Source organism: Brienomyrus brachyistius, chromosome 24 (assembly GCF_023856365.1).
Source record: "Brienomyrus brachyistius isolate T26 chromosome 24, BBRACH_0.4, whole genome shotgun sequence".
Taxonomy (NCBI): Eukaryota; Metazoa; Chordata; class Actinopteri; order Osteoglossiformes; family Mormyridae; genus Brienomyrus; species Brienomyrus brachyistius.
The window spans coordinates 1,247,302-1,272,531 of record NC_064556.1 but is presented as its reverse complement, the minus strand read 5'-3'; the positions used below and the strand labels follow the sequence as shown (position 1 = coordinate 1,272,531).

Below are 25,230 nucleotides of genomic sequence, written 5' to 3'. Positions count from 1 at the left end.
CAAGCTACACGACAAAACTAGCCAAGCCGATTGAACTGAATGGTAAATGGGAAGTAGGCCTAGCCGAAATCCATTACCCGCGTACATGGGATACGCTGGTAGAAGAAGAAGACACCTTATTTTACGTGACAGGATGGATGTCGATACCGTCGACCCTACAGTACAAGCTAAAGGCAGGATATTACAGAGATATTGAAAAACTAATCAGTGAGACGAATGCGGTTCTAGGAGGGTCAAAACTAAAATTTGACTATAGCGTGATAAAAAACAAAGTGTATATGATCGGACCACCGCACGTTGCCTTTAAAGCGAAAGGTAACCTTGCACGGATGCTAGGGTTTGTGCCTGATGTATTTCAGAAGATTGGTGATAGACCAGCGGCACCGTACCCCGCCGACATAAGCGCCGGTTTTTACACGATTTACGTGTATTCAGACATTGTCGAGCATCAAAGAGTGGGTGACAGCCACGTGCCTCTTTTACGGAGCGTACATATAGCGGGGGAACACAACTCGATGGTCACAATATCTTACGACAGGATTCATTACGTGTCGCTCTGCAAGAATCACATTGATAACATTGTCATCGAGTTAAAGTCTGACCAGAACAAGGCCATACCCTTCCGATATGGGAAAACGCTCGTAAAACTGCATTTCAGACCGGTTAAGCAGTACTACCCCCAATAATGTACAGCGCCGACGGCTTTTCAGATCCACATAGATATGTGGAATACTACAGAAACCAAGCGGGTAACGGTCTACCCGGATACAATGGAGCCCCCGTTATGTACGGTGGGGGTCTGGGAGGGCTTTTTCGAGGACTCCTCAGAATGGCGGTGCCATTTCTGAAAAGGACTTTCAATATGGCGAAACCGCATTTAAAATCGGCCGCCCAAAATATCGTTAAAGACGTAGTAACAGGAGCCATGACGGGTCAATTGACAGCACAGCCACAAGAGGGCTCGGGGCTCATGGTGCTTGCTCGAGGCAAGCGTCGTAGACCCCCTGGGGATCGAATTACCACCGCTAAAAAACGCAAAGCAATACCCAAGAGAGTCACAGTAGTCAAAAAGAAGCGCGAGAAGAAGGTTGCCAAAAAAGCACAGAGAAGAAGATACATTTTCTAAAACTATGGCCCTCATTCACAACATGTCGGAAGAGTGTATGAAATCAGAATTGGATATTTTTGCAATACCATACACGCAAGCAAGCATTGATAAGAATATATACGTGGAAGTGCCACCACTCTCAGCCTTAACTGATAATGGCCCCCTGGAGTTTTTTATCGCCGGTAATGGGGAAGATTACCTAGATCTCAACAACACGCTACTGCATCTCCGGTGTCGGATCACAAGAGCTAACGGTACAAACATTGACGCCGGTGCAAATGTGGGGGTCATAAATTACCCGATCGCCTCAATTTTCTCACAAGTGGACGTATCCCTGGGTGACCGGCTAGTGAGCCAATCTAGCAACACTTACCCTTACAGAGCGATGATAGAGTGCCTGCTTAATTATAGCGTCGGTACGCTCTCCAGACAGTTTACCTGCGGGTTGTTTTTCAAAGACAGCAGTACAGGAATGAATGAGACAGACCCGCAAGGCCTTAACGCGGGGCTAGAGAAAAGAGCCGCATTTTCGGCAAGAAGCAGCGTTTTCGATTTGATGGGCCCAATACACTCTGACATATTTTTTCAGGAGCGGCTAATGCTAAATGGGGTCGACGTCAAAATTAAAATGGTCCGAAACAAAGATGAGTTTTGCCTCATGAGCGGTGATGCAGCTGAGCAGTACTCGCTCAAAATAGTATCGGCATCCCTCTTTGTTAAAAAAGTTTCTGTATCGACGGCTGTCAAACTGGGGCACGCGAGCGCATTGCTGACAGCCAACGCGAAATACCCGATCGAGAGAGTATGTATGAAAACTTTTAGCGTGGCCGCGGGTAGCCGTGTCTGCGCTCAAGAAAATTTGTTTCTAGGTCAGCTGCCTAAAACCGTAGTTATCGGGCTTGTAGATAATATGGGTTTTATGGGCGCGTACGATCGAAACCCCTTCAATTTTCAACATTACGACGCTGAATTTGTAGCGCTTTACGTAGATGGCCAGCAGTATCCCTCTAAACCCTTTCAACCAGATTTTATCTGAGGAAACGTGGCCCGTGAATATTACAGTTTGATTTTGGCTACGGGGAGACATTTGAAAAACGAGCCTTTCGCTGTTGACAGAAACGAGTACATAAATGGCTACACTTTGTACGCCTTTAACTTGTCACCCGACGAGGGATGTAATCAGCATCTCTCCATGGTTAAAAGCGGAAATATGCGCCTGGAGATGAGGTTCCGACAGCCGCTGGCCAGGACTGCGACATTGATAGTTTACGCATCATTCGACAATATAATCGAGATTAACCAAAGGAGAAATGTATTGTACGATTACTATTAGTCATGAACACATTGGAGCTATCCAACATCCTTGGCAGAAACCGCTGGACTGCTAGACATTTTTATGGGGTGTTGGCTTGTGACGAGCTGGAGGCTGTAAAACTTGAAAAATTACCCGCAATCTTCATCGTCAACACACATCCGAGTTGGGCACCCGGGGAGCACTGGCTGGCGCTTTTCATCGGTACTGACAGCACCGCAGAGTTTTTCGACTCGTGCGGAAATCCTCCGGATCACCCCAGCTTTCCGAGGACCATAAACGCTTTTATGACAAGGCACTGTGACCGTCTCGTTTGCAACGCGAAGCAGCTTCAAAGCGATCTCAGTGTGACGTGTGGACAACATTGCATTTTTTATTTAATTAACCGCTGTAGAGGCTTTTCTTTTTGCAAAATTCTATCGTTTTATAGCAATGATTTAAAAAAGAACGATGCTATGGTTTCTCATTTTGTTTCTAAATTTAAATATATCAATCGTGTGAAAAATATGTTTACCAAAATGCAGATGGTGAGATGTTGTAAGGCTTTGAAAAAGATTGTGCATGACAAATAAAAAACACAAAGACAAAATATCACGTTTGAGTGTTTTAATTAAGTAAGTACAAAAGCATTTTAAAACACAAGCCAGTCGGGTCTTAAGAATTTCCGTGGGGTTCGCGGTGACCGACCATCTCGGGGTGTACCGTCACGCCGCTCCTCGGTGCGGGGCTTGTTCTTGATCGACTCTATGAGACGTCCAACATCTTGGTTAGGTATGAGGGTGCAAGGCATGTTGAGTCTAGCCAGGCCTTGTAGAAATTCTCCCCACCCCACAGGCCTTCTCCCCTCGTTCACGTTATGCGGGTTGGTAATGTTTTTAAGCAAATCGAGCATGTGGGATCCAGCGATAGTTGTACCATTAAAAACAAACTCCCCGCGCGGATTCCACGCAGTGACGGCAGAGTTTTCATGCATTTTACCCATTATATATTCAGCCTTTTTCTTGTTACGCGAAGCAACATTTTTAATGACTTCATCCATAATGGAATCCCCAGCAACGGTGGCACGTGCCGCCACAGCATTATCTATTATGGGGTCTTCAGGAGGAAGTGTTAAAGATAAGGGCTCATTATCACCTTGCCTGGCCAAAGTCAAATATCTCTGTATCGCCTCTGTGTACAAGCGGACCTTTTCGTGGTCAGCAACATCCGTTCTTGATAAAATGTTACGTATTGCAATGTCCAATTCGCTCTCGGCAGTCTGTCTTATCGTGTCTTTAGGAGATGTGGCATTATGCAGTTTTTCAAGCTGAGCCTTAGGAACTAGATACATTTTCCTAGCGTGTTCCATTTACTTAGCTCCGTTGAAAAAGACTGGTGAGAAACGGTATGGCGACACTTAGCAGGGGTAGAATGAATCCCCCACCGGTCTGTATAATAGCCTTCTTCTTTTTTTTAAACGATGCCCGTTTGTTTGCCAATAGTTTAATGCCGCTCTTTTGCTTTTTTAGTTGTACAATCTGGGCTTTGGTTAGCGGGATCTTGCCGCACAGCACGTTCAAAGCTATTTCACAAAGAGTGTTCGGCAAACCCGGAGATGCCGTCTTTAAAATTTTCTTTCTCTGTCTGGCGTTACTGTCAAATAAAGCTTTCAGGTCACTCCAATTTCTTTTTATACGAGCCGACATTATTATTTTTTCTTGAGCACGTAAGCAGCCGGCCACTCGGGTGGAAGCATTCCTGTTCTGAGCCTACAGTCCTCGGGTGTCACTGCTTTTAAATCCACCAACAGATATCCGTAAGGGACTTTTGTAGCATCTTCGAAAGCTTCTAGAAAAAAATTTGAATGCCGCGGGTACATCTGCCTTGCCAATACACTCGTCTGTAATTTATCTCGGGGGTTTTTAAATAATACGATATAATTAGCGTTGAGATTGATGGTCCGGCTCTTCTTACCTTGGAAGAAAAGATTCTGCACCAGATATATGACGCTTAGATTTCTGTGATGCGTGTACTTGGTAAAAGCTTTTTCCACCTCGCCGTTATCGCTGGCTTTTTCCATAAGGTCGTCAATGATGATCAAATTAATTTTATTTGATGGTAAAAGTTCGTCGTCACACAGAGACTCTGGGATTCCTTCCACAAATTTAATGTTTTTTATTTTGCACAACAAATCATCATACAATGGTTGCCAGCAAGAATAGCACCATACGACGTTTTCAGGCACTCTGGACAATGTACAATCCACATTCTCAAGCAGTCTTTTAATGAAATAAGACTTGCCACAGTTGCTCGGTCCCGATATAATGCACGAGAATGGGTGTTGAAGTCTATTGTCGAACCCGTCACTAGTAGCCATAAGGCAGTGTGGAATAGTCAGGCAGTAGCTGCCGCTTGGTGTACACAACCTTGAAACACTTGTTGACTGTCTTAGTTTTCAAAAGGAACCCCCTTTTATCCCTCAAGATTTGCTGCGTAGATGTCCTGATCTCTCGAGGGGGGTCACGTGGGTTACTCACAAAATCGTGAACTAACTCTGTGAGGGATGCGATGTTGACAACTTTCGAATTGGTGTTGTGCAGCGTTATTCCCTTAACTTTCAAGTTTGTTTTACTTTTTGCGGTTCTGTACCCATAAGTTTTGGGGCCCCCTGAAACAAATTCCACAATGTGATCATCTGGGTCCAACTCGCTTGTCAGCTCACCGAGAAAGTCACCCAAAGGTGGCATCCAGTCCCCCGGCTTGCTGACAAAAATGACAGAGTCTGTATCATGGTACAGCGTACGCCGCCCCAAGCGGTCCATGAGGTTGTACAGCTCGAGCCTCGCATACGCGGTAGTGAACGCCGCAATAAACGTGTTGACGTGCCGCGGCATGTTAGGGAACCCTTTTATGTTCCGCCATTGGACCATTGCCACATTGTCATTCAAAAAGGAAAAGTGAGACACATTGACCAGCTTTGAAAAAATGAACATGAGAAACTCATCGGGGTCTTTGATGAGCGTCGTACTTGCCTGATTTATCCTCTGTCCAAATTTTCCCCAAAGACTGTTTAAAAACAATTTGGAAATTTGGCGTTTCACTTTGTTCACCCCGATGTTTTCGGGGTTCAAGCGGATGCCCTCCTTCTCAAAGTAGGTCTGAATGTATCTCTCTTTATCCTCAGCACTCTTTACCCAAGAGGGATAACCCGAAGCCTCCTGTTTTCCCTTTAAATGGGTGTTAATATAGTCAGCAAAGAGTGTGTCTGTCCTATCGGGGAAATGCCAGACCTCGTAAATCTTGGCAATTTTGTAGCCCTTTTCAACAGCCTTGTTGATTTCGATACTGCACCACGTACCGCTCAGAGCTCTCTGCTCATCTGTATGATTGCAGACCCCCCGCGTCTCAGTTTCACAGCATGTTCTGCAAAGTGTGAACATGAGTTTACCGCCGGACCTGTAAGGCAGAACCGGCAGGTAAAGACCTCTCGGTGGGTAAACCTTGGCTTTGATCAACCCAAAATAGTTTTCCACACTGTCAAAATCGCGGTAAATGACCACGGGGTGTCCTACCGGGTACTCCTTAAACTTGTTGACAGAGGGATAAAGGCTCGTGAAGTCGTAGTAATCTATACGGTCGTCGCCCTCTGCTTTGTAGTGCAATTGCAAGGCGTTAGTTCTGCCGCCAAACAGAGCGTCCCGAGGATCGATGCGCTCTGGAAAGTCAAATTCCCTCAAGAACGCCTGTACACTTGCATTTTCAGCCTTCATTTTGTCCCACTGGTGTTCCCAAATAACATGTACATTGAGGTTGTACGTGTGTTTAAGGGCAAATATTTTATCCTGAAACTGCTGATGCATGTCCCCAAAACGAAGTTTTGTTACGAGGTTAAGTGTGTTAGAATCAAAGCATTCTGGGCACCCGTGAAAAAAACACCCAGCAAATTCGTACGCCGTACGAACCCCGTCGATTTCGGCATAGCCGTCGAGGTAGTAGGGACCCATTTTCACCTCCCCTCTGCAGAGCGCGTGTTGTATCTCTAGTTTTTCGCTATGTGCGATGTATTCCAGCCACTGGATAGATGGTGTGGAGTATGCCTTTTGTCACTTGATGTAATTATCTGGAGTGGTTAGAGCGACGGTATTTTCAGGCAAAAAACTCATGCAAAACTGCTTCATGCACACTGAGGCAATGGTGACACATTGAAAAGGGTCTAGATTACAGCTGTTTATAATCTCACCCCTGAACCTGAGACAGCCCTCTCTCAAGATGACAACATCATTTTTACAGTATTCTGCCATTTCTTTTCTAAAGTCAAACACCTCGCCCGCAATAGTACCGTACCACTCCATAAACTCTCTCTTGTCCTTCTCCATCATGGTTTGCACACCGTATGCCTCTGGTGGTGGGTAGGGACCGATGTAATTTTGATTTTCTACGGTGTTCCAAAAATGTGGGAAATAGCCCTTCTTTTCGCTCTCAAAACCCAAAGCGGCGGGGAATGCGCTCAGCTTCATGGGCAGAAAGCAGAGGGAGTCAATGTATCTTTGGCTAAAGTCCTCGTCTGTCACACAGAGCAGTTTGCTGCCCTGTGTAATAATGTGGGGTGTGATACCATTCTCAACTAAATATTTCATGAGCAGGTAACTGTCATAGCCTTTAGAGTTGTGCGCTATGAATGTGTACCCCTTGTATTTACGGTTGCGGTACTTTTTGAAAAATTCTGCCACACAGCCATCCCCCTTAGCGGTCCAACAATTGCCCTCAAAGTCGATGCAGCAGATGTAATTAGCAATGTGCGTCCCCTCATCTTGTCTACATTCAAAGTCGTAAAACACATATCGGTCTGTCAAGTCCTCTCTCTTTACTGGCTCGATAAAACACTGATGCGTACAGTCAGGGGTCAAGTCCTCCTTACAAAAAGCGCATCTGGTATTTGGTTTACATTTATGACCCTTTTGATTATTTTTAGTGACGGTGTACCGATTGTTACACTTGTCACAATACTTGACTGTGTCGCACAAGCTGTGTACACCAGTGCTGCCTGGTTGCTGTTTTGAGATTTTGTGCTGCTCGAAGCAATACCGCGATCGACAGTACGACCCGCAGTCCTCACAATGTATGTATGCTGAGCGGTGCTTATGGCACTCGGGACTGAGACACACGTTGCAGTAATACTCGCATTTGTGCCCTGTTTTAATACTGAATGATGCATAACAATAATCACAGACGTACGATTCCCCAAAAAACGACGTCAAGCTTTTTATGCCGAAATAATGCTGATCTTGAAGGTACAGAAAGATTGTTTTATTACGAGGCTCGGGGTTTGTCTGAAATTTCTTAAAAATGTCAGACTTGTCACAGCGGTACCACACAACGATTTTGACCCCAAGCATTCGCTCAAACTCTGCTATGTTTGAGAATGAAACCATGTCGGCCACAGTTAGCCCGACTGATTCCTGCAAACGTTTAGCTTCTATCTCAGCAATCTCATGTGACATGTCAGGGTTTAAGAGGCGGACTACGCAGTAAGCAAAGCACAGATTATTGCCAGAGTTTTCAGAAACAATAAGGCACCTGAGCTTCTTTTGCAAAATTTCAGATTTTAAAAGTTTTGTTAATTTCTGTCGTTTGGCCGCCCCACCATTTCGATTATGAATAATCTGCACGACCAGCTCCAGCGTTTCATCGCTAAAAACCTCGGCATTACTCTGTGTAAGGTTGTCTACCATCGATAGCAGATCATTTAGATCGATCTCGCCTCGAACATGTATAGCTGTGTCATTAGTCACTGAATCGCCCTGCAGTTCCACCTGTATGATATCCCCAGGCCCCGCTAAAGCGTTCACTCTGTCCACCAAATTTTGGAATGTCTGTATAACAGACCTGTAGACATCTACTATGTCCTCATGCTCAATCCCCTCAAAATGAAAGCGTTGCCTTATTTCAGTGTTGTTAAACTGTGGTCTGCGTATTACATTAACATCACCATCAGCTGCGCCCCCACCATGTTGTTGTTGTCCCCCATTATCAACGTCCATAATTTCAGGGTCCCCCGCCGCTCCATCTTCATCATCATTTAAATCATTTAAGAAGTTTTGTAAAATGGGGTTAAATTCACCCGGTTGCTCACCATTCAGTTCAGCAATCATCTGATGCAGTTCAGCGTACATGGCCGATCCGTCATCAGCGTCAAGCATTTGCACATCGTTGTCCGGTCCGCTGTCAGCCGCGTTGTCGTCAGCCATTTCCACATTCATAGACACATGAGCATTTGGTAGCCACCCGTCTACATTGTCTATAGCGTCACCCATATTAACATAGTCCATATCCTCAACAGCTTCATGAGCACCATTCTCATTTAAATCATTTATTAAGGCGAGCATGTAGGGGTTAATTTCAGCCGGTGGTCCGTCATTCAGTTCATCAATCAGCCGAAGCAGATCGGGGTTCAGCGGCGTTTCACCATCGTCGTCATCATTTATATGCATGCTTCTACCCCCGTCAAAACTCCACTGCCTCCAGTTTTCTGCCATGTCCGTGCTTATTCTTTATATCTGATCAGACAAATCCGCCAAAAAATCACACATTTGATCCTGAAAAAGGAAAAAAGCTACCTTGAGCCCCTTCAGCCTCTCGGCCCGGGATACAGCGCCGTCCAGGGAGCTCGCAACCGGCCACTGCCAAGGTGTTAATTGGTCAATATCCCAATCTTGCGTCCTCTGCAGGGGTCCCGATAAGGCCCGGGATGTGGTCGCTGGATCACCGCTTGCTGGGAACCCTTGGTCCGGGGTCACAACCCCTGTAGTAGGAGTACCCGGCGGCGTAGATTCCAACTGTTCTTCAGGTTCGCTCTGAGCGCCGTCGGTTGAAGTTTCTGCCGTCGCTAGACCCGCTTCAATTTTTTCAGCCGCAGCGATCAACAATTCATCATCGGCAGTGTCTTGGGGGGAAGAGAAGGACAAAAATCAGTCTTTAAGCATTTCATACAGAAAAATCCACGATGCGGGTATTGTTCCACGTACCGTTAAAACTATCCGTTCTTTTCCGCTTATGTTGTCTGTGGACAGTCCCTTCACGATTATCTCTGAAAATAACCGTCGGCGTGCTTAACAGGTCGGCGTCCTTATCTGCGACAGTGAACATAAAACTTTCAGTCTTTCCACAATTTTTTAAAACAGTAAATCCATTGATGTGCTTATCATTGATATTAACTTACCGCTATTCCAATCCTCTGCTTCACGGGGCTTACTCGGGCTTGACACCGTGGAAAATTCTTGGTCAAAAGTAATCGCAAATGTTTTCACAATAGCGACAATTCAAACAATTTTAAAGTATGGCGAAAGAAATTTAACATACCTCCAGTTTGTCATTTCCATCTTTGGTGTCGTGAGCTGATCGTCGATAACGTTTCAAGTTCTTCTGTATTTTTGGTCGACAGCGTCGTCCTTAATATAGGGGAAACTTTTTTTTTTTGGGGGGGGGGGGGGCTGGACCGCCCCTTCCCCGCTGTGGGGCCACATGCTGTGGACACAGGGTGGCGCTAGCGACCCGTCTTTACCGCCGTTCGAGTTATTGCCAGTTTTTAAAATGTGCTTTTGCCCCCCTATTAAATAATCGCGTACGTCTACTTTAGCCACATTGAAATAATTTTATTCATTAATCCTTGTTTACGGGGTAGTTTGTCGACTGCTTTAGTCCTCAACTTATTTATTTTTATACTTAAATATCATAATTTGTGGTAATGATCGTTTTTTATTCCTTGTTTAGTGGTGCGGCTGTTTGTCGTGTTCTTTATTCCTTAAACTTTTATATATTTTATACGTAAGCATGTGTAATTAATGGTTTTTTATTCGTTGTTTAACACATTAGTGGTGCTGCTGTTTGTGGAACCAGTCGGATCCCCTGTTGTTTAATTCCACCTCATTGCATAAATGGCATATATCACACCCATACACATTTAAAATAACGCTATAACGAAAGAATTTGTTGCTGCCTAAGTTTCAGCCGTTCCTACACAACATCCTGCTGTTCTGATGAGCTAACCCCTGCTTAACGGTATTGCCAAGTATTGCATGTCGACCCGAGAAAAAGGTAGTTGCATTGCAAAGGTAGATGCATGAATTCTTGGTCCAGCGACAATAGTTAGCTATTTGACAGTTGCTTGACGCAACGAGCTGGCTCAATAAAGGAAATACTGTGTGGATCTACGCGCATGCGCTCGTTTAAACAAGAATTAGCCGCGTTATTCTTTGATTATTGCTGTCGAAAATGCTCAGACCGCTTTACTTTATTATTCACATTGGCAGAAAAGTGCTTCATTCCTTAAAACATTACGGTTATAGGTGTTTTATTTGCTAAAACAGGCGCTCCGTCGGCGTCGCCATTTTGAAAGGGGAGGCGGCGTGGGTGCGCATGCGCCAAACGCCGGACTAGCGATCGTCCATTCCGCCCCGCGTTGTTCAAACAGAGTAGTTGCATGTGGCGAGTCTCCGGGATCGTTTCGTCCTATTTCTTCTAATAGTTTGCCGCTTATATGCTTTCTCCAACCTGGTAAATATAACTAAAGTCTTTCGTGTTGGTTAAATATAATGAGTGCTCTCCTTTTAAAACGACGGGCTGTATGTTTATTGGTTTGGTTTGGTTGTGCTGCTATCGTTTGCGCTTGTTTAAATTTGCTCTTCTGCTGCTTCTTTCAGGCATGTTTGTTAAAATTCACCCTGCTTTTTCTTTTAAAATAACACTAAGGGTTTTCTTCTTTTGGGGCTTTCTTCTTTAAAACATTTGGGTACTTTCTTTTAAAATACGCCGCGGCGCTTACTAACAACCCGCTGCCGGACGGACGCCCCCGCTGAACGTGTATGCGCTAGCTTGCCTTCATCCTGCTCTATGTTTTATTATTCTTTAAAAACGTAATACAAAAAGCACATTAATAAAATACATGTAATGTATTTTTATTCTATTAAAGCTTAATCTCCCAAACCCCCCTATATACAACACGTGGCATAAGCATGTATTGATACCATATATGGACATAACGGCAATCTCCCAAAACCATATCGCCCCCTATCGGCAAAACGTGGCATAAGCATGTATTAATACCATATATGGGCATAAACTCTCGACCAATCAAAATCAAGGATACGCTACTTCCTCTTATGACGTCAGAAGCGGAGAATTAAGCTCCGCCCAAGGTACCACATAATATCTCTCTTACATCCTGCAAATACTTGGTTTTAAAAAATTCTTATTAATTCCTACAACATTCATACCAAACTTAAGAAATGTGACTTTTAAGAGTGACTTTACTCTAATTCTGTGCTGGTGTGTCGAGCACATGCAGACCTTACGCCGTAGTGAGCACTTATACTTGTGCGCTGATGATTCGAGCTTAAGCAGAGCATACGCTAGGGGTGTCAAACTCACTCACGGGGGGCAAAATTAAAAACTGGTTTGGATTTGACGGCCAAACCAGATCAATATGTATTGAAAAATAGTCTTAAATTGACCGTGTTTAGTCAGATGTATTATGATAAATTATTCTAGGGCTGCAACAACTAATTGATTAAATCGATTAAAATCGACTAACCCAGGCAGAGACTCGAACCAGGGTCCCAGAGGTGTGAGGCAACAGTGCTAACCACTGCACCACCATGCCGCCCCCGCTGTTAAAATCTCTTTTATGTATTTTCTTTATTAAATTGTTATTCAGCTCATTTCAAGGTGGAGACTTCAACAGGTTTTTTTTCTCAGAACAGGCAAAGAAATGCTCTCTGCACTGAATAGAAACAGAAGGTCTTTGTATCTCATTATAGGCCATAAGGTGAACCTAGAAAAAGTGGCTAGAAATCACTTTTCGTTCCCACGTCTGGGCACTACTTTTTTAATGAATTTCTGGATAGACAACAGTCTTATGGCTTCTATGTTAAAAGTTCTCCACAAAAAATACTGCAGTTTTTTGTCAGGATGCAAAAATGTGTATAATTAGGAATTTACAAAAAACGAAAATCTCATGCTGCTAGTTTGGCCTGTAACTTTATTAATACGCATTTAATCAAAACAAAATATATGTCAAATCCACATTTATACATGTAGCTACATATCTGAGACAAGTATTGGTGCATTAATCAACTCAATTTTGAAGGAAGACCATGAAATAATGCAATTATTTTTTATAACGCACTTCAACTTCACCGATTGGCACCAAATAAAACTGAAGAACAAATTGAAACTTAAACATTTTTGTTATGTTGTATTCATTAAAATGTTCAGTAGGCACTTAGGAATCACACAAAATTAAAGATAAAAACAGTTTTTGGTCCAAGTTGGCTAAAATGACTTGAAATGCTGGACTGCTGCACTAATTTTTCAATAACGACAAATATTAAACATTTTACAGCAGCTTCATTACAGCTCAAATCCAAGTAACCTGTGACACAGATCACCTTTACTCATAACTACTATCCTTATCACTATCATCAGAACCATCTTCACATGTAGCTCTTTCCTCTGTTTCCTGGAAAACATTTGTACAATTGAGACAGCGGCATAAATCTGTACAGGACAGATTTGCAGACATACAGGAGCATCTTCCAGTCTCACATTTGCCTTACTTGCAACTGCAGTGGACAACCTGCAACACACTATCAGGGGCTGGATTTCTAGTCATCCACGTCACTGTTAACTCCCCATCCTCGAGGTGCCATCCATTGCCAACAGGTGAAGGGGCACACATTTTACCTTTCAGAGAATGTCTCATTATGGCTGCTTGGTAGTTTGCCCTTTTGCAGTGTTGGTACAAAGCATCACTTGTCGGAGGCATGGATCGTTCTGGCAAAGCTGATGATGCCATGCAGAATGCTTTGTATCGTGCATCGTTCAGACTTTTAGCACATGATTGGCCATATAGGTGACAGACATATTTGCAAAGCACTTCAAAGGTAGACTGGTCCAAATTAAAACTGCTACCCAGATTTCTAAATGCAGTCAGGTATTCCTCTTTCTCGCAAGCAACAGAAAATGACTTTTTTTTCCCCTTGCCATAAAAGGCACTTGTAGAGTCACAGCCTGAGAAGGTATGGATCCAAATAAGTGCCAAACATACACTGTTGCCGAGAGCTGATGACACCTTACATAAGTCAATGATCCTCATTTTGTTGCCAACCCTAGTGAAAAAATACAATCTGCATGGTAAATCTGGCTGCAGACTTAATGCAATCACTGCCACATCAGTATCAGGGCTCTTGATGACTACAGTTTGGTGTTCCTGTGCAGCATGTTTTGCATGAAAAAACAACCTGGTGTCACATTCCTCATGATCACATTTCAGATTTTCAACAGCACTGACAGTTTGTAAACCCTCTGTTACAGCCATGCAGTGACACAGGTCTCCATGTGTTATGTATAAATGTATGTCCTTACCTAAAATGGTAAGATCAGCGTCTCGCCACATTACATAGAGGAATTCTGCCAGTGCTTCTTTGTTTGTCCCATCCGACAGAAACTTCTTCCATTGTGTTGTGTCTTTTGATCCCGTCCATAAATTTTTACCTGTTGTGTGCCACCAACAGCTCTGCGTGATCATTCTACATTTTTAATACTAATTTCTGGATACTTGTCTATCACAAAATCTATCCGTGTACGGTTGTGCTTGAGAGCAAGCTTGACTAAGTACTATAATATAGTGTCAGCAAGCTCCCCGAAGGTACTTGGTATGGACTGAATGGCTTGAATGACTGCCATGCCATCAAAAAGTATAGCTCCATTTACTGGTACTCTGTCAACTAAACAGTCTCCACCTTTGGTTTCCAGAACATCCATGAGAGCTGATTTGTTTGTTTTTGCAAGAGAACCATCAGCACTTGATAAAGCATATGACACAGTTCCCAAGGAGTAGGAGAGAATTTCCCTCAAGTCTATCTTTCTTCTTTGACCTATGACGAGCAGTCTGGAGAAAAGCTTCTTGTCTGCACGTAGAATTACTTCCTTGCCTGCTGCAGATTTCTTATTTGTCTTGGCTTGATCACTGAATGTCTTTAGTTTTAGTTTTTTGATGGGGGCAAATACGTCAACTGATGGTGATAGCAGTCTTTGGTCCATAAATTCCTGAACAGCATTTTCCCCCTTTTCTGAAGCTGTGAGCAAATCCATCATAATTTCTTTAGCTGCAACTATTCCAGAGCCAAGACACAATGCCATCTTGGTGTGAGTCAAAAGGATTCAGCATGGAATCTAGTAGACTTTGTCAAGAACCTGGTGTACTGTCTGTAACAGGACTTGTGATATCGTACTTCCAGAGACACACAGTCTTTGTCTTTAATATGCACAAGAATGCTAGTGTCTTCCTTCATCTCAGCTGCTTTGAGCAATTGGCCTGTAATAAATATGTATTTAAAAAAACATAACAGTTCTCACTGTTCATGCATATGTGTATGCAAAAACTGACTGCACTATAAACATTATAATGTACATGTAATGTAAATATTGATGTATTTGAAAGTTAGTTATGGTTCTCAGTATATGACATATAACTTTAAGTTCAAACGTGTGCTTTATACCTGCCGACAGCGTCTCCGCTTGTGAAAGATTGTCCTTCTGGCGTTTGCCTGCCACAGTGATGTACTTTTTCTTGCAAATTATGCACAAAGCAGGAAGTACAGGACCCGAACAAGCTATCGGCAGTCCGGTACTGGACCTAAGTTTTTTTGTTGGGCAATACGTTGACGAAATACTATTTCCCGATTACACAGACTGGTCTGTGTTATGATCATCACCAGCTTCAGGGCACCGTGAAACTCGTTTCTCGGCCGCATCCAAGCGCTTTTTGTCAATAAAACGCCGGTAGCAAATGGAGTGAAACCCTGCGTCTTCGGGCACACGGTCAAACTCGATTTCTAGACAATGTTTGTATGTTTCTGCTATTTTCTGACTCTCACCCTGCAAGTCAAGCCACCGTTTGATGCAGTTTCTAAATGTATCCCACCGTGTACGTGTAAAATCCTTCGTTTCTTCTGTTTTTATGGACGTGAGATGCATATAGCATTTTTTATAAACCCTTTTACTGACTTTTGGTGGAGGTCTGACAATAATTTCATCCTCTTCGCTACTCGATAGTGACGACAAGGGCGCTGCCATCTTAGACCATGTTAACATGTCGTTCCGACGTTATGCCATCTCATTGGTCTAGCGGCAAGCACGTGACGCGAAGCCGCATCTCTCACCTTTAAAAAATGATTACGCGAGGATGGGACTATTGCCAACTTTATACACTTGTAAAAAAATAACTGCTGGATTACACATGGAGAACTTTTATTTTTTCATTCTATACCAATTGATCCTTTTATTGGAATAAAAAGAATGTAGTGCCCCATATATGGGAACGGAATGAAACGAAAAGCTGCTTCACCTTACGGCCTATAGTAATTGAAACTGTTCACCATCACCGATAAAAAAAAAATGCTGGATGCGCTTTATAAAAGATTTTGTGTTTTTCATTACATTGATTCAACTGGTACAATAATGTTTTTACTCTTAATGTAATTATTTTATTTTTTATGTGAGTTGCTGGAAACATCCTTTGTACAAAGACAGTTTGGGTTATAAAAAAATGCTGGAAATCGAATTGGTTTTGCCCCCCCCCCCCCCGATTAATAATCGATTAATTGAAAAGAAATAAAATAAAATATTCGACAGATTAATCAATTATCAAAATAATCGTTAGTTGCAGCCCTAAATTATTCATACAGAAATATGAATTTATCGTCACCCAAGACATTCAGAGCAAACCAAGCTTATAGATTAAACAAACAAATGCGATATCACACTAAAACAAAAAAACAGTGGCATTCATTTATGTCCTCCTCTCTAAAGCAGTTTTTTGCTGAGTCATTTCCAATGAAAATGTTTCATCGCAGGCAATCAAAAAAGTCAAAAGAATAATTTCTTCAGTCAAAATCTAAAATCCTTATTTTTCATTAACACCCAAAACAAAAATATTTTTGATAATCAATCTGTTGAAAATGTGCAAATATTTCAAGAATACAGCTATTAACAGTCTACCTGGTACTTACAGGAGATAATGCAAAAAGGAAACGCGCATTTAAACACACTCTGCTCTGATGCATATCAGCCCAAGCCGGATGCTTGGCATCTTTTCATCACAGTTTGGGGCTAGTCTGAGCTGTGGAAATTCTCAGGATAGAGAGAAGCTGTGCATCAGCTGGTACGTTTACATGCACAGCTAATTCCACCCTTTAATCGGACTGCTGTCCTTCTCCCAGTATACGTACATGGGAGGGGAATCGATTTATTGACCGAAGTGTGTTTGACTCCGATACAATAGGTGGCGATATGGCTCCTTTCAGCTTGTTAGTATTGGGCTTTTCCCGGTTGACCTATTACATCACAGACGTAAAAAAATAATAAAAGCAATAATAATGGATGTGTGACCAGAATGTCATGTGTGGGTGGGCATTTGGCTTATTTGGGGGGGGCAAAAAAACTGCAAAATGAGTGGAAAACTAGCACTGAGGCCGTCAGAGAAAAAACCCCAGCAATACCGTACTGTCGGCATATCACTAGTGTTACACTATCAGCAATGTTAAACCCGCCCCCTGTAACGAGCAGCGAGGCTGTCAGAGAAAAATCCCCAGCAATACCGTACTGTCGGCATATCACTAGTGTTACACTATCAGCAATGTTAAACCTCCCCCAGTAATGAGCAGCGAGGCTGTCAGAGAAAAAACCCCAGCAATACCGTACTGTCGGCATATCACTAGTGTTACACTATCAGCAATGTCAAACCACTATCTGTAGACTTGTTGCTACCGTGCTTTTCTACACAGAATACCGCATAATGTGTTGTTGGTGAGCTAAGAAGTGCTACTGAGGATCCTCCATGCTTAGGACCATTAGTCCCAGTTCACACTTCACTTTGGCACATGTCATTATGGTCAGTGTATGGTCTACATACTTAATGCACAAGTCAGTCGACACAGACGGTCGTGGTTAGTGCATGAGTACAGCAATGACATTCCACCAGAAGAGAGGAAATCATTTTCTCGCACGTATGCTGTCGACCTGTCCCGACTCACAAGGAGTCCAATAGATCTAAAGTCTGAGTTGCACACTAAACATGGGCATAACTAAATTTACACTGTTTGGATTGTCATCAAACTTGAAAGAAAGCAATTATTAGATTTTTTTCTGATGACATAACAAGAGGTTCAGCTGGTTATTAAAAGGCACCTTCCTGTTAATCACGTTAAGACTGAAGCCTTATCCTGAGCATGATGTAATGAGTCCATGAAGATGCATTTATTCTTTACTGAAACAGAAACATCCGTCCCAGAAGAAGAAAGTTATTTATTCAGTCTTTCTTAATGGATATCAGCAGTGTACATTTCAGCCTGCTTTTCCAGCTGTAGATCAAAATTTTAAATGCAATTTTCAATTAACTAACTTAAAATTCCAGCTCACAGGAAGTCAGTCTTTACAATAATCCTCATCCTTTTACCTGAGATGAAGTTTATATGGAACACCAGCAAAACTTCTGTTTAAATTTTTCAAAGACAATAAGATGTATGAAAGTTAAAAAAGATGCATTCTTTGAAAAGCTTTTATCCTCATAGTTTGACTGAGAGTCTGATTGTTTTAAAAAGTGTTTGTTTAAATGCACATTTACCTCTGATCTGTAGGAAAAGGTCCCTCACTGAATCTGAGTGGGGGCTCCATTGACCTGTCACTCTTCATGGAAACACGGCTGGGAGCAGGTGAGTAATGTAACATCACATTAAATCTACAGTAAATTTTCAGTAAAGTGCCAAAGATGACAGGATTTGTGCAAGTTAAAAAAGATGCATTATTTAACTGTACATTCCTCAGCTTGTGTGCCTGTATGCCTTTTTACTGAGAGTCTGAGTGTTTTAAACAGTGTTTGTTTAAATGCACATTTACCTCTGATCTGTAGATAAAGGTCCCTCTCTGAATCTGAGTGGGGGCTCCATTGACCTGTCACTCTTCATGGAAACACAGCTGGGTGCAGGTGAGCCTGCTCTCTCCATCAGGACACTGTGGGTAGAGAGAGGAATCAAATCCTCATTATATAAATATAATTCATGTAATGTGAGCAGCATCACATTAAATCTTCAGTTGATCAGTCTTAGCTGAGCTGCTTTTCCGTAAATCACCGATTAAATACAGATCCTAGCCCCCCCACCGCCCAATAACTCAGGATTGCAGCCCCCCTTCCCAGGCCTCTTCCCGTTGGGGTGACGCATGCGCAGAGAACACAGAACTGTGTTCACCCGTTTCGCGAGTTTTCAAAGTGTAGTTTATCTGTTTAACCTGCTTGGAATAATTAGTCCTACGCATATATTTGTGCACGATCTATGATTCATGATTGTCAGTGTATTATAAATATAAACGTCTAATATCTTCATTTTTATTTTATCCCTGTTCAAAGTTTTACTGTTTGTGCATAAAAATTCACACAACAAAACGCAAATAACATTTTTACTGATATCAGCAGTTGTCTATAATAACTTATCAAAGTCATGCATAGATATTTATTGATCACTTTTAAATTTGAAGCATTCTGGATATTAATTTACTTATATTGAATACAGACAAAATTTCTGTTTAAGTTTTCAAAAATTACAGGATTTGTGAAAGTTAAAAAAGATGCATTCTTTCAAAAGCTATTTTCCTCATAGCTTGTATGTGCCTGTATGTCTTTTTACTGAGAGATGGAGTATTTTAAATGATGTTTGTTTAAATGCACATTTACCTCTGATCTGTAGGAAAAGGTCCCTCTCTGAATCTGAGTGGGGGCTCCATTGACCTGTCACTCTTCATGGAAACACAGCTGGGTGCAGGTGAGCCTGCTCTCTCCATCAGGGCACTGTGGGCAGCGAGAGGAAACAAATCCTCATTATATAAATATAATTCATATAATGCAAAATCACATTAAACCTTCAGACTTCTGCTTAACCTGCCGTGAAGCTCTTCATGCAAACAGGCTTGTTTACTGTTAGATTTCATGTGAAATAAACTGTCTGACCTAACATTAAGATTCCTGTATGAAAGGTTCCTGTAAATCATGTTTTCATGTTGTCCAAAGAGTAAAGGCCAAAACAAAAGTATACAGTGTTAGGAAGGCCAACTTTAATGGTATGAGACTGAAAGTAGAAACTGTAAACTGGATGTTAAATAACTGTTGAAGAGGCATGAGAAGTTTTAAAAAGTACATTATTGCAAGAGGACTTCATACCTGTTTCCAGCAAAACTAAATCTAGGAAACTACAACCAAGGTGGTTTACTAAGGAAATTAAGAATAAAGTCAGGAGGAAAAGGGCTCTGTGCCACAAATGGAAATTAACTAATGATTTAAAAACTAAGCAGGAGTATCTAAGTCTACAGGTTGGATTAAAAAATGACATTAGACTCACCAAGAGGAATATTGCAGTGGAGGCGATTACATGCTGATTACAGTGTGTCACTGCACCCACCACAGTACAAACCGCCTCAGGGATGAGAGCCTGAGTGCAGCGGGTGATACCTCAGCACCACACTAGCCTGAACACACCAGTGTGAGGGCCAATCCTGCCACCAACCCCTAAATTTCCCTGCAAGTTGGAGGACCTCCTTACAGGGCTAGACATTAACATCATACCCAAGACATAGCAATTACAGCTCAAGGGCCCAAAGGAGAAGAATCACTCCAGGCTTTCACTGGATTTGAACAGTGTCACCACTCGAAGCACAAGGCTGTGGATAACATTACAAGATGATGTGATGGTTGCCTCTAACTAGCTGATTTTGCAGGAAAGGGGAAAGAAAGGAAATGCTGACCTCAGCATTTTATTATTATATTATTTTATTATTATACTGCAAATATTAATGTGCCCCCCCCCCGCCTCAGCTAGGAACCCTGCTTACTTTTACCTTATGATCTAACTATAGACTCACAGAGACATGCATGCTAGTGGACTGGATCACTGTTACCTCTCAGGCTCCTTTGATTTACACCCCACAGGGGGGGTCATTTCAGAAGCAGGTTCCTCCATTTTGGTGGGGATCCAGAGCAGATGATTCCTGCTGGCGCCTCTGTGAACATGAAGGGTAAACAGACACATGCAGATACAATATCTAACAATCAACACTTTTACGTTGAACTGGACGGTACTAGAATAACAACAACGTCACGCTAGCAGTTAGCGACATTTTTTTTCTTAAGAAAACGCAACAGCCTCAAAACCTTATCTACTTTATTCCCGTAGTGCCACACGCTCCATGTTAGACGGCGCTGAATTTGAGGTGAACCCAAGTCATTAAAATATAAATATATATTTTATATATATATATATATAAACGTGTTAAATCACTTAACATTCGACTAATTATTCCATACCGCACGTTTACTCCATGCGATTACTTACAGCGTATCGAATTACATATTAAACGTCTGATTATACTGAGACGTATTAAATCCCAGCAGGTGTGTTAAACAGGGGCAGATTTAAGGGGCGGCCACCGCACATCAAATTAATAAATAACGAAATATGAATTATTTTATTTTCTAAGCAGAAGCACAGAAAACACCCGGGGCGGTGCGGTCGCCTCCATAAATATAACTGGCCCCCGACTATTTTATTATTACTTGTATCTGCTGACTATAATCTTACCTTGCAATACAAAATATCTTTATATTATTCCCGAGTTTTATTCGTGTTCCTTGCTGACGTGGCGACTCTGGCTTTAAATGTCTTTTACTTTCATTTACAGACGGAATTATCACTTCATTCTGTGGGGGTGTGTGGGGAGAACCTGCTCTCCGGTAACCGACGGGCTGCACCTGGGGCGGGGTGGAGGAATGTCGCTGGTTAACTTAACAGTGATATAGTGCTTATTTCCTTGACTAGCTTGTCATGTAAATTGTACACTTTTCGGGTGAGATAGATAATGTGATTTGTGCACGTGATTGGTGTTTCCTCCCGATGTTTGCTATTGCCCTCTAGCTGTAGCACCCAGCTGCATTTATTATTCAATTCAATTTATTTTTATATAGCGCCTTTCACAGCAAAGTCGTTCTAAAGTGCTTTACCTGGATGTGTTGTGCTTTGTTACAACATCATTACAGAGAGAGATACAGAAGAGGAAAAAGGAAGGAAAGAAATTAAATAAAGAAAACCAGACGACAAGAGAGGAGAGGAACCAAAAACTCCCAAGGAGAGAAAAACCTCTGGGGGTCCAAGGTCAACTGGCTGCCCACCCCCCCGGACATACTAATGTTACTGAATACAGAAAAGAGTGGACATGCTTGCTAAAGGCTGGGTATAAGCTGTAATTAAGGATCAAGATAAAGTCCATTAATGAGTCTGTTATCCACGCTGGCCTGTGTAGGGGGGGCACTGGATGCTGCCCCCACGATGATACAGTTCGTATGTTGATGTCACCCCTCCATGGGACTGAACCTAGACTCCAGCTCAGATGGTGCCCCCCCCCCGGGAGGGAGACAGCATGGATGGTCAGAACATGCATTGACACACAGGATGCTAATTCATTGCATGGAGATTTCGGTTCACTTACATTGTCTTCATATTGTGTAAGTGCAATAACCAGAGGAAACCTGGGAATCTACTCAAACATGTCAAGGTCTGATTTAGACATGGAGTCAACTGATATATTTACTGATTATCAAAGTGTTCCCTCATCGGTAACACTTTACCTGAGGGGGCACAAATAATGTAGTATTATGCTGTTACTTAAGTATTTATTAACCACAAACTAAGTCTTAGTGACCAGCTTGATTTTGTCCGTAAATATGGCCGCTGCACACGCTGCATCTAACCGCCGCTGTCGTGGATTTTTAAAAGTTGCTGGCAGGAAACGGCAACAACACGTTCATCTCAAACGGAAAAGTGCTGAACTTCAGCGACGCCATGTCTGTTACTGCAAAATATATGGATGATTTATGGCTCATAAAATTCTTGGTCTTTTATTTTGAAAGAACGCAAATGACTGGCAATTACAAAATGGCATAAAAAGAAGCGCCCCGTTAAAACTGAGTATTCATGGCATTTTATGACCATCCATCCATTTTCCAAACCGCTTATCCTACCGGGTCGCGGGGGGTCTGCAGCCTATCCCGGAAGCAATGGGCATGAGGCAGGGAACAACCCAGGATGGGGGGCCAGCCCATCGCAGGGCACACTCACACACCATTCACTCAGACATGCACTCCTACGGGCAATTTAGCAAGTCCAATTAGCCTCAGCATGTTTTTGGACTGTGGGGGGAAACCGGAGTACCCGGAGGAAACCCCACGACAACATGGGGAGAACATGCAAACTCTGCACACATATGACCCAGGCAGAGATTCAAACCCGGGTCCCAGAGGTGTGAGGCAACAGTGCTAACCACTGCACCACCACAGTGGGGTGGGGGGGGCGTAGCCAAACGTTTTAGAGTGGGGGGGGGGTAAGGGTGCCTGGGCACCTGCCCCTTCTGTTCCTTTGGGGGCATAACCAGACCTTCTACAGCGGGGCGGGGGTGTAGCCAGACCTTATACAGCGGGGTGGGGGCATAGCCAGACCTTATACAGCGGGGTGGGGGCGTAGCCAGACCTTATACAGTGAGGTGGGGCGTAGTCAGACCTTCTACAGTGGGTCGGAGACATAGCCAGACCTTATACAGCGGGGCGGGGGCGTAGCCAGACCTTCTACAGTGAGGTGGGGCGTAGCCAGACCTTATACAGCGGGGTGGGGGCGTAGCCAGACCTTATACAGCGGGGCGGGGGCGTAGCCATACCTTCTACAGCGGGGCGGGGACGTAGCCAGACCTTCTACAGCGGGGTGGGGGCGTAGGCAGACTTTATACAGTGGGGTGGGGGCGTAGCCAGACCTTCTACAGTGGGGTGGGGGCATAGCCAGACCTTCTACAGTGGGGTGGGGGTGTAGCCACACCTTATACAGTGGTATGGGGGCGTAGCCAGACCTTCTACAGCGGGTCGGGGGTGTAGCCAGACTTTCTACAGTGGGGTGGGGGTGTAGCGAGACCTTATGCAGTGGGGTGGGGGCATAGCCAGACCTCATACAGTGGTGGTGGGGGCATAGCCAGACCTTCTACAGTGGGGTGGGGGTGTAGCCACACCTTATACAGTGGTGTGGGGGCGTAGCCAGACCTTCTACAGTGGGGGTGGGGGCGTAGCCAGACCTTCTACAGCGGGGCGGGGACGTAGCCAGACCTTCTACAGCAACAACAACAACAACAACAAATTTATTTTTATATAGCGCATTATCACAACATTACATTGTCTCAAAGCGCTTTACAGTATCCTCACCCAAAGCCCCCAGTGAGTAAGCCATAGGCGACAGTGGCAAGGAAAAACTCCCTAGAAGGAAGAAACCTTGAGAGGGACCAGACTCAAAGGGGGAGCCCATCCTCCAGGGGCCGGCAGGGATAGTCAAATAGAGAGAGGAGAGCAAGGAAGATAAGCCAATGCCGAAGCCGAGTCTTCTTCCAATTGCCAGGCAACCAGAGGTAAGGCAGCGGGTCATACATGGAAGATCAGAACGGCGAGCTGGATGCAGGGACGTCACTGGTGGTGGTCGGGTGTGCTGGATATCTTGATAGATTGAGGTCTCCAGGCATCACCCCCCAGGAGGAGTAGGGGAAATAAAATGTACGATTAGGCATAGTAGAGGAGGCTATTGGCAGTGCTAAAAGCTAGGTGAGTACAATATGAAGTGCAATCTGCAAGCTCCGGCAGATATGGCTATGGCAGCATCAGTAGGAGGGAGAGGCAAGTGGGAATGCCGGCATGGGGAGTCCCTGAAATGTCAGCACTCCAGTTCCACAAGAGATTGCAAAGCTAGAGTGACAGCACTGACAATCCAGTTCATCCAAAGCCAAAGGCACCGATCCCCACCCAGCTCTACACCTCACACTACAGGTCTGACTGGGAGTGAAGAGTTAGCTAGGGCTAGAACTAGTGTCCCTATATGCTAAACTAAACAGGTGTGTTTTTAGTCTGGACTTGAATATTGAGAGTGAACCTGAAACCCGCACATCCGGTGGAAGACCATTCCACAGCTGAGGAGCTTTGTAGGAGAAAGCTCTGCAGCCTGCCGTAGCTCTTTCTACCCTAGGCACTAACAGATATCCCATGGCTTGAGAGCGAAGCAAGCGTGGAGGGTTGTATGTGGTCAGCAGTTCACTAAGGTATTCTGGTGCAAGGCCATTTAGTGCTTTATAAGTTAATAGCAGTATTTTATAGTCAATTCGAGACTTAACTCGAATTGCAGAGCAGCAGAGCGGGGACGTAGCCAGACCTTCTACAGTGGGGTGGGGGTGTAGCCACACCTTCTACAGTGGGGTGGGGGTGTAGCCACACCTTATACAGTGGTGTGGGGGCGTAGCCAGACCTTCTACAGCGGGTCGGGGGCGTAGCCAGACTTTCTACAGTGGGGTGGGGGTGTAGCCAGACCTCATACAGTGGTGGTGGGGGGCGTAGCCAGACCTTCTACAGCGGAGCGGGGACGTAGCCAGACCTTCCACAGCGGGGTGGGGGTGTAGCCAGACCTCATACAGTGGTGGTGGGGGGCGTAGCCAGACCTTCTACAGCGGAGCGGGGGCGTAGCCAGACCTTCTACAGCGGAGCGGGGGCGTAGCCAGACCTTCTACAGTGGGGGGGGGGGGGGGGGGGTGTGGCCAGACCTTTTACAGTGGTGGTGGGGGGGGGGGGGGGGGCGGTAAAGGTGCCTAGGCACTTGCCCCCTATGTCCAACCGGGGTATAATCAGACGTCAAACTTTTTACAGTGGGGGGGGGGG

General features: G+C 43.9%; 2 protein-coding genes and 1 long non-coding RNA gene across 12 annotated transcripts in view; 1 reads left to right on the top strand and 2 right to left on the bottom strand.

Annotated features, from left to right (window-relative positions):
- Positions 1 to 25,230, bottom strand: part of LOC125719995 (NACHT, LRR and PYD domains-containing protein 12-like) — a 263,868-nt gene that overhangs the window by 195,703 nt on the left and 42,935 nt on the right. The gene's annotated exons all lie outside the window — the stretch shown is intronic.
- The window catches only part of LOC125720004 (uncharacterized), a 49,645-nt gene that overhangs the window by 17,049 nt on the left and 7,366 nt on the right, over positions 1 to 25,230 (top strand). The gene's annotated exons all lie outside the window — the stretch shown is intronic.
- On the bottom strand, positions 4,628 to 19,267 carry LOC125719998 (uncharacterized). 7 transcript variants are annotated; one of them, XM_048994942.1, is made up of 5 exons: positions 18,408 to 18,440; positions 18,082 to 18,135; positions 13,821 to 16,792; positions 9,425 to 12,915; positions 4,628 to 9,342 (listed from the first exon to the last, which is right to left on the bottom strand). In XM_048994942.1, the coding sequence occupies exon 5, from the start codon at positions 8,933 to 8,935 to the stop codon at positions 6,503 to 6,505; it is 2,433 nt and encodes an 810-aa protein (XP_048850899.1). In that variant the 5' UTR covers positions 8,936 to 9,342; positions 9,425 to 12,915; positions 13,821 to 16,792; positions 18,082 to 18,135; positions 18,408 to 18,440; the 3' UTR covers positions 4,628 to 6,502. The 7 variants fall into 7 exon arrangements, with proteins under 7 accessions (XP_048850899.1, XP_048850897.1, XP_048850898.1 ...); XM_048994940.1 differs by having other exon boundaries at positions 9,425 to 13,564; positions 18,408 to 18,436; XM_048994941.1 differs by having other exon boundaries at positions 9,425 to 14,772; positions 14,957 to 16,792; positions 18,408 to 18,436.